Source organism: Etheostoma cragini, chromosome 19 (genome assembly GCF_013103735.1).
Source record: "Etheostoma cragini isolate CJK2018 chromosome 19, CSU_Ecrag_1.0, whole genome shotgun sequence".
NCBI lineage: Eukaryota > Metazoa > Chordata > Actinopteri > Perciformes > Percidae > Etheostoma > Etheostoma cragini.
Genome location: NC_048425.1, coordinates 7,665,877 through 7,675,302, shown reverse-complemented (window position 1 = coordinate 7,675,302; position 9,426 = coordinate 7,665,877). Strand labels below are relative to the sequence as shown.

The following is a 9,426-nucleotide window of genomic DNA, read 5'->3' as shown; positions in this document are numbered from 1 at the left end:
GTAAGCATGAATGTGTATGATAGAGGACAACATTGCATACAGTTGATGCCACAGGATGGAAGACACTGAAATACATGACTGAACTATAGTGCAATCACAAGCGAAACTGCAATTCATTGACTTCAATTAAATTAGTTGCTATAAATGGTGTCCAGTTATTCCCAAAATTGATTCATTTGTAATTTTATTTATTTCACTAGATTATCATCTGTTAAAGGACTCATCTTTACTGTGGTATCATATCAGATTATCTTCTAATTATATATAGAATAATAGGTGTGGCTCATTACCTCCTCTAAGCAGAGAATGAGAGGAAAAATGACTTTCTGTCAAAGCACGATAGACATAATAGGTGCGTATGTGTGCCCAAAGATACATTGTTTGCATTGACAGAGAAATTGTGTTGTTCTGTTCACTTTGAATGTGTAGCTTGCCCCCAGCAAAGCAGATGGTACGGTAGGTTTAAGGCAACAGGCCAGTCAGTGCTTTATAGTAGTAGCACAGTAGGTAGCAGGTTGCTGTGAGGCTGCAGGGGTTTCCTCTTTAAACAGCTCCTTTAAGTTTTTCATTGTCAACCAATCTACTGCACTTTATACTGAAACATGACACAACATACTTCACTTTTTTTAATAAAACTATTTGTTTTAATAAAATAAATAAATATAAAAAATAAAATGACATTACCTTCTATTCTAAAAAGTTACACAACAAAACGTTATCAATGTTTGTATTTAAATAAATATAAAATATAAAAAATGTAAAATACAAAAGTATAAAAAATATTTTTTAATTTTTGTATTAATTATAAAAAATTAGCAAAAATGTGATGTGCACAAAGATGTGCTCGGTCTGTCAGATCGGCTCGGGGTCCTGCGTTTTACAGATGCCGTATCCTATTAACACAATTTACCTGACTGTACGTCAGACAGTACTATTACAGCGATGGCATTGGGAAATGCTTTAGCCACACATTCTTGCCACAACATGCTGTCACGGCATGCTGTGGCAAGAGTGTGGATAAAGTGTTTCAATTTCACTAATTTAGGCAGGTTTTTTTCAAATCATGTGTAAACGCAGGACCCCAAGCCGATGTCGTAGGCCGAGCACATCCGAATTCGCTGGCTGGTCCGCGGGTGTTGGGCTCTTCTCTCCTCTTCTCCTCTTCTCCTCCTGTCCTCTCCTCTCGTCCCGTTGCTGATAGGAAAAAGCACAAAGTTTGTATTGATAACATTTGGTTTCAAATTTTTCAAGTTTGTTTTCTTTGTCTTGTTTTATGTATGTTGAATTTCTTTGATTATGGATCTTATTTGAAAATGGTCCAATGAAGGGACTTTGAAAACCGAAAGCTCTTCTTCTCCTGCCCCTTTTTCTTCTTCTGTCCTCTCGTCTTCTTCTCCGGTCCTCTCCTCTTCTGCTCTTCTACTGCTAAAATGGCAAAACACACATTAGCACAGTGTAATTGTTTTTAGTAATGCTATATATATTGCTCATTTACACAAAACATCACATTAAACATCTATGGGATAGAACATGTTTGTGTGTCTATCTGCGTCTTGCATTCATTGTTGGTTTTTTGTACAGTGTTTAGACAGAGGTGTTTTTCTTACATGTTTCATGTAGAACAGCAGGTATGCTGTTTGCTGCCGCAGGTGACAAACAAAAGTGCTGGTTGTCTCACGGACGTCCTTGTCATTGTATGTTAGCCAGTTGTCAGACATGTCCTGCGGTTTCTCATCCCCGTGAGCTCCGTCACAGATGTAATGGCCTGAGAGGAAAGGACACGTGTGTTAATGGTACAGCTGAAGAAGCTGTCGGTTCTTAAACGTCGAAATTTGCGGCGGCCAAGTGCTACAGCACACTTACCAAAGTGAGCTGAGGAACCCAAATGGCTGACGATGCTCATTAAGGAGTAGCAAGACGGTGTCTAGAAAAGAACACAGTTACCACCAATAAGTTATACATGCAGACATTGGACTACACTACAGTAACTGTATATTTGACAGGCTGATCTTTACATGTTATACTTTAAATATTTGTTCTAAGTCAGTTTATATGCAGTTTATAAGTCATCTTTACTTGTACAGCAAATAAAGCTGTTAGACAGTAAAAGTTGCCCTTTCTTTACTATACGTCTTCTCTACCTGTTCACTGGCGCTGGACTCAGTATTCAGCACTAGCTGTCTTGATAAAGTGATGTGGCTGTTGATCTTGATCTCCAGATCTAGGCATTCGGTGTAATTAAACCTCTTCAGCTGGATGATCAGTGCACTGTTGACAGGAAGGAGAGTCAGATCACAGATTGACGGAGGAAGACAGACAGAGGTGAAACTGCTTAGCCTGATACCTGACTGAACTATGATGATGGCTGATTTTACTCACTTTGGCAGTGTCAAAAATGACCCCTGCTGCGATGACGTCTCAGCACCACACTCACATTGATACTCCAGCTGATTCTCCTAGCGGGGAACAGGAGTGAGAAGCGAGTTTTGATTTAGATCTTTTTATGGATGATGTCAAAATCACGTTTGGTCGAGCGTGACAATAGGGAGTGTTTAGGGTTGATGGAAATCACACTAAACTGAGTAAATGAGCAGATGCGCCACTTACTTTTAAGTAATCCTGCAGACACTGGCTAACTGTGCCTCCAGGCACCAGGTCCAGTGACAGGTTGATGTAGTCCTCCTTGCGGGTAGACTGCATACCACATCTGCAGAATAAAGGTAACATTCAAATTAAAATACAGCCATGGATATCACAAATCCCGATTGTGAGGTTTTCTACCACCCCCATACATGGAAAAAAATCAATTGCATTGTCAACTTGGGGAATCTCTACACCCTATGTATAAAACTATCTGCAGCTGTTTATTTATACCCATTGCAGGTCCTGGTGCTCAACATCTGGAAGGTGATGTTAGCATCAACAGGGCAGGTGTAACTGCAGCCCTTTTTAAATGCTTCTGCCTGCAGGTCGGCGGACACACACCTCAGCTGATTCAGAACACAGCTGAGGAACTCATGGGCGTCCTGCACAGAAACATACAGGAACAAGAGTTATTAGAAGGTGTACATTTTTGCAAAAAGTGTAAAAGTATTTATCTAAAGATCCGTGTGGTACTGTGGTGTGTGTGTGTGTGTGTGTGTGTGTAACTAAAAAGCTTACTAACTTTCTGTCTGTCATCCTCAAACTCTGAGTTGAACTCAGCAACAGTCCTTTTAAAGGCAGTCAGTGCTTGTTTTTTCACTGCCTTGCTCCTAGTGCACCTGGAGAGTTTGATTTTTACAAATCCTCTGGAAAGAGCATAAACAAAGAGGAAAAATATAGATATATTTTAGTTTTTGTTAGTATGTTGACCTGCAAAGTTAGAGGAGAAACCAAAGAGTGAGAGTGTGTGTGTGAGGTGTTGTACCTGAGGAGCTCCGAGTTGGGGAGAGAACTCCACACACTCTCCTGGTTGCAGATATCCTGAATGAAATCGGTAATCGTCAGGAGGCCTTGCAGAATGGAGTTCATGTAGCATGTCCGCGCCAGGTTGGGGAATCTTTAAACACATCACAGAGGGCAAAAGTCAGACTGGAGCTTTTTATTATTTCTTTTTTTTCTACATTTTTAAACCTGGAATAACTTTATATGCAAGTCTAAGAAAAATATATGAGCATGCAGTGTGTGTATATGAGTCTATTTGCAGGTGCTTACCCTAGGGCAACAAGCTCATCTTTGGGCAGCTTTCCTTTGATGATGTTTCGAATTTTTCTGCCTACATTCGTGCTCAGATCGTCGATGATGGGTTTGACCTTTAGTCTCCCACCATAAACTCTTGGAGAGGTGGGACACTGAACCTTCTGTTTCTGTTGGTTGTTTGCACAAAAAAAGAAGGTGAATACAGCAAACACAACCACATGTTTGAAGATTATATTCACTTATATGCAGAATCCACGTTTCTGTGGTCTGGTAGCAACATTCGGCTCTGTGGAACATACCTTTTGCCAAAATATGAGCCAATGATGCGCCTTTACTTTCTTCTTTCCAGCTGTTGTTTTTCCAGTGTCATGGGTGGGTGAAGCCTCCTCTGGCTCCTTGGTGGTGCTGACACTGGTGATAAAAGGAGACAGAGACAATCATTAACAGACAAATACATTTTTCATCATTTCCTTTAAATTGAGAATTTGTGGGAAAATAATGAATAAGAAGAGATGTAATAGACAGTAAACCAATATCATACCTGTTTTCTGTGGCAGAAGAGGGCAGTTCTGGGCTTTCTGCCTCATCTTGTACCTTCACCTCATTCTCAGCTGCAGCTGAGACTGAAGTGTCAGCGATGGCTGAAGCTTCCGGGACATCAGCTTCTCCCTCTGACTCCTCGGTGGTGTTGACACTGGTGATGAGAGGAAACACAGATTGTTATTCTACTGCTTTTTCGACCACAGTGATGAAGCCAAGGGAGGTGACCAACATTAAGTGAAACCACATAATTTCTTCTATTAACTAAAACAGGAACGGAGAGGAAAACATTACATACATTGTTTCTGAGGAAGAAGCTGCCAGATGTTCATCCTCAGCTGCAGCTGGGACTGGAGTGTCAGGGGCAGGTACATCTTCCTGGACAGCTTCTTCTCCAGGCTCCTCGGTGGTGTTGACACTGGTGATCAGAGGAAACAGGCATGGGCCATACTGCCTTTCAACAAATGTAATTGGTGGGAAGATAATGAATAAGAAGAGATGTAATAGACAGTAAAACAATATCATACCTGTTTTCTGTGGCAGAAGAGGGCAGTTCTGGGCTTTCTGCCTCATCTTGAACCTTCACCTCATTCTCAGCTGCAGCTGGGACTGAAGTGTCAGCGATGGCTGAAGCTTCCTGGACATCAGCTTCTCCCTCGGACTCCTCGGTGGTGTTGACGCTGGTGATGAGAAGAAACAGACTGTTATTTTACTGCATGGTCCAGTATGTGTAGTTGCTGTGGTTTGTTTTCCTATTATTTGCTCCCAAATTGTGTGTGTAATTATTCACAGAATGCAATCTTTTTTTTTGAGAATTAGTGGAAACATAATGAATGAGAAGAGATGCAATAGACAGTGAAATAATATCATACCTGTTTTCTGTGGCAGAAGAGGGCAGTTCTGGGCTTTCTGCCTCATCTTGAACCTTCATCTCATTCTCAGCTTCAGCTGAGACTGAAGTGTCAGCGATGGCTGAAGCTTCCGGGACATCAGCTTCTCCCTCGGACTCCTCGGTGGTGTTGACACTGGTGATAAGAGGAAACACAGATTGTTATTCTACTGCTTTTTCGGCCACAGTGATGAAGCCAAGGGAGGTGACCAACATTAAGTGACACCAATATAATTTGTTCAATTAACTAAAACAGGAACAGACAGGAAAACATTTCATACATTGTTTCTGAAGAAGAAGCAGCCAGATCTTCATCCTCAGCGGCAGCTGGGACTGGAGTGTCAGGGGCAGGTACATCTTCCTGGACAGCTTCTTCTCCAGGCTCCTCGGTGGTGTTGACACTGGTGATCAAAAGGAAACACAGACGGTTATTCTACTGCATGATCCAGTTTGTGTGGTTGCTGTTGTTGTTTTTTTCTATTTTTTGATCCCAAATTGTTTGCGTGATTATAGACAGATTGCCTTTAGACAAATGTAATTGGTAGGAAGATAATGAATAAGAAGAGATTTAAGAGACAGTAAACCAATATCATACCTGTTTTCTGTGGCAGAAGAGGGCAGTTCTGGGCTTTCTGCCTCATCCTGAACCTTCACCTCATTCTCAGCTGCAGATGGGACTGAAGTGTCAGCGATGGCTGAAGCTTCCTGGACATCAGCTTCTCCCTCGGACTCCTCGGTGGTGTTGACACTGGTGATGAGAGGAAACACAGACGTTTTTTTTACTGCAGTGTTTGGCCACAACAATGAAGCCAAGGGAGATGACCAACATTAAGTGACACCAATATAATTTGTTCAATTGACTAAAACAGGAACGGAGAGGAAAACATTTCATACATTGTTTCTGAGGAAGAAGCTGCCAGATCTTCATCCTCAGCTGTAGCTGGGACTGGAGTGTCAGGGGCAGGTACATCTTCCTGGACAGCTTCTTCTCCAGGCTCCTCGGTGGTGTTGACACTGGTGATCAGGGGAAACACAGACGGTTATTCTTCTGCATAGGCCAGACTGCCTTTAAACAAATGTAATTGGTGGGAAGATAATGAATAAAAAGATATGTAATAGACAGTAAAACAATGTCATACCTGTTTTCTGTGGCAGAAGAGGGCAGTTCTGGGCTTTCTGCCTCATCTTGTACCTTCACCTCATTCTCAGCTGCAGCTGAGACTGAAGTGTCAGCAATGGCTGAAGCTTCCTGGACATCAGCTTCTCCCTCGGACTCCTCGGTGGTGTTGACACTGGTGATGAGAGGAAACACAGATTGTTATTCTACTGCTTTTTCGGCCACAGTGATGAAGCCAAGGGAGGTGACCAACATTAAGTGACACCAATATAATTTGTTCAATTGACTAAAACAGGAACAGACAGGAAAACATTTCATACATTGTTTCTGAGGAAGAAGCTGCCAGATCTTCATCCTCAGCGGCAGCTGGGACTGGAGTGTCAGGGGCAGGTACATCTTCCTGGACAGCTTCTTCTCCAGGCTCCTCGGTGGTGTTGACACTGGTGATCAGGGGAAACACAGACGGTTATTCTACTGCATGATCCAGACTGCCTTTAAACAAACATAATTGGTTGGAAAATAATTAATAAGTGGAGATATAATTAACATTAAAATAATCTCATACCTCTTTTCTGTGGCAGAAGAGGGCAGTTCGGGAATTTCTGCCACATCCGTATTCTTCACCTCACCCTCAGCTGCAGCTGGGAGTGGAGTGTCGGGGATGGCTAAAGCTTCCTGCACATCAGCTTCTGCTGCGGGTTCCTCGGTGGTGTTGACACTGGTGATAAAAGGAAACACAGACGTTTATTCTACAGTATAGTCCGGTCACAGCGATAAAGGCAAAAGAAGGAAACATCTTAAGAAAACAACAACATAATGTGTTGAATCGACTTAAAACGCTTACGTCTTTTCTGTGGCAGAAGAAGGCAGGTTCGTGGCTTCTGACACATCTTCCTTTACGGCAGTCTGCTGCTTGGTTTTCTGTTAGGGACACAAACATAAACCCAGTTAAACCCAGAAAAGAGACACAAATGGCTGCACCAGTTTGGTCAAAGGTTATTGTTTCCGATATTCAGCTTTGATAAACCTACCTTCTTACGATGGAACAACCTACGCCAGGAAGCCTCCTTGGCTTTTTTCTTCGGAGCCTCAGGAAGAGCTGAAACAGTGTTGTCCTCCTGAACAATGACTCTGATAACAAGGAGAAAATGCAGATGATTATTCAACTGTATGCTGTGAACTTCTTACAATATTGGATTTTGGATCTTCGGGAAAGACAGTAATCCCTATTCTTTTTGAGAAGTCTTGAAATGTATTTAGACATTATGACAACAAAGTCTCTATTGCCTAACAAATTGAATAAAAATGGCATTCATGATACCATTGAGAATAAAACAAATGTTAATTAACAAGAAGAAGAACATTAATATATTTATGACTCATTATTGAAAATAGTGTAGACAAAACTGAAAGCAAGGATTCAATAGTGATCATGTCACATGAGGTGCACCAAGATTTTAAAAAGGTGTTGCTTTACAACAAAGCAAGTGGTTTCGATCATATTTCTGCTGAACGTTTTACAAATGCTAGTTTGAGGATAGTGACTTAGTGTTCTTTTAAGTGCCCGTTATTAAGGACAAAGCTGCTAAAGTAGGCCGCCTTAGTAATCACAGACCGAGAATAAATGTCCTGAATTAAAACTGTCTGATAATAATCTTAGTGTCAGTAATAATAAGGTAAAATATATTGGACATTTTATTACCGAACAAATGACGATATTCATATCACAGGCAAACAATCTCTTACACAAGTTTAGTGTGTGTAAAGATGGAGTGGAGTTGTCTCTGTTGAGAGCATATTGTAGACTTGTGGTTAAACTACAGCAAGACATTCAAAGTAGCTCATAATGATGCTATGAGAATATTACTGAAAAGACCTAGATGTAGTGCAAGAGACATTTTTGTCCCTGCAGGAGTGAAAACTTTACAAACTGTCTTAAGAAACCTTATAGGCTATAAATGTATTTGCTGAAATTTGACTGAAAATTTGTCATCTTGGCCTTATCAAGCATAACGTTCAACATCATACACTGAAGAGACAGTGGTATAGATGTCTCTCATTTGTACATCTTGTTTTTAACCGTGTCCTTTTGCTTTTTTTAGTACTTTATTGTGCTTTTTAGGTATTTTTTTCTGTCTCATGTTTTGTCTTTTTTCTGGACCCTGAGTCTGTGATTGTGACCATCTTACCTCCTCTGTGGGCTGGAGAACTGCTTGTCTCCAACTTCCTCATCATCTTCAGATTCAATCTATTTAAAATATATGAAACCACATGTGATTAGATACGACAGACACATAATCAGTTGCATTACAGAAAAATACAATCAAAAAACATGACAATCGTCAAAATTTAGTGCTCATCCTCTCAATGCAGAACGTCAAACAAGCAGTTAATTAGGTGTATACCTCCTTTCGTCTGCAAAGTCCGCAAAACATCTTCACAGGTAATTGACCTTTCTCTAAATAACAAGTCTTCTTTATTAATATTTGGAAAGCCCTTCTCTATCAGGCTGCGATACCTAAGGTCAGGGTGTGAATGTGAATTTCTGTAAATGTGTTCTATTTAAAGACTAGTGTTTAGAATGTGGCCATTATGACATCATAGTGAATCATATCATAAAGAATTTTATTAAATTAGAATCTGTGATGCCATAATGACATTCCATTGTAGGCAACGGCCTGGAAACTTGTTATTTTTCTGTCATATGGTGTGCAACAGGAAATCAACTTGGGCAAATTAAGTTTGTGTTTACAAATGCAAAATGGTCTAAAAAAATCCAATATTTAGGGTAAACGTACATCAAGTTCATAAATGTGCTGCCAACGGTTTGTTTTTGTTGTTGATGTTCCAAAAGCAGTAAGATAATCTGAAAACATAACATCAAAAATATAATGTGTAAACCGCACTGTATAAGTCCCTAAAGCAGTGGGTTAATGCAGTTCCCCAAGAAGAAAATCTTGTTACTTCCATTTTAACTTGAGGCAACATATTTCAATAAAAGTAGCCTACACTTGGTTTACTTACCTACTTGGACATTTCAAATCCTTTTCCCGCCCACTGCGTCCTCGAGCTTAGAAACTCATGTGAAAAGCACAAGGTACTGTAGAAATCTCACAACTGAAGGCTCTGAAATTACAGTGTTAACAACAAAGGTGTTAGCATTTTATCTGGCTAGCTAGCTAGCTATAGTCACAGCTTT

The 9,426-nt window shown here is 40.6% G+C and overlaps 1 protein-coding gene across 1 annotated transcript; it reads right to left on the bottom strand.

The window, feature by feature from the left end:
* Positions 1-845: 845 nt before the first annotated feature.
* On the bottom strand, positions 846-8,765 carry LOC117934755 (ubiquitin carboxyl-terminal hydrolase 37-like). The gene is made up of 25 exons (XM_034856713.1): positions 8,633-8,765; positions 8,417-8,475; positions 7,259-7,358; positions 7,072-7,148; positions 6,793-6,945; positions 6,548-6,667; positions 6,250-6,402; positions 6,005-6,124; positions 5,706-5,858; positions 5,392-5,511; positions 5,094-5,246; positions 4,749-4,901; positions 4,520-4,639; positions 4,223-4,375; positions 3,981-4,092; positions 3,697-3,848; positions 3,410-3,541; positions 3,167-3,290; positions 2,875-3,026; positions 2,608-2,707; positions 2,380-2,456; positions 2,142-2,268; positions 1,864-1,924; positions 1,608-1,765; positions 846-1,425 (listed from the first exon to the last, which is right to left on the bottom strand). The coding sequence occupies exons 1-25, from the start codon at positions 8,660-8,662 to the stop codon at positions 1,420-1,422; spliced, it is 2,865 nt and encodes a 954-aa protein (XP_034712604.1). The 5' UTR covers positions 8,663-8,765; the 3' UTR covers positions 846-1,419.
* Positions 8,766-9,426: the final 661 nt, after the last annotated feature.

Bases quoted from the DNA above. Each gene is read 5' to 3' on its own strand.
- LOC117934755 (XM_034856713.1), bottom strand. From the start codon at position 8,662: ATGTTTTGCGGACTTTGCAGACGAAAGGAG. The intron at 5,512-5,705 runs GTATGATATTGG...TTTGATCACCAG, and splicing joins TCTTCTGCCACAGAAAACAG to TGTCAACACCACCGAGGAGC. The intron at 1,925-2,141 runs GTAGAGAAGACG...GTTCTTTTCTAG, and splicing joins AGTCCAGCGCCAGTGAACAG to ACACCGTCTTGCTACTCCTT.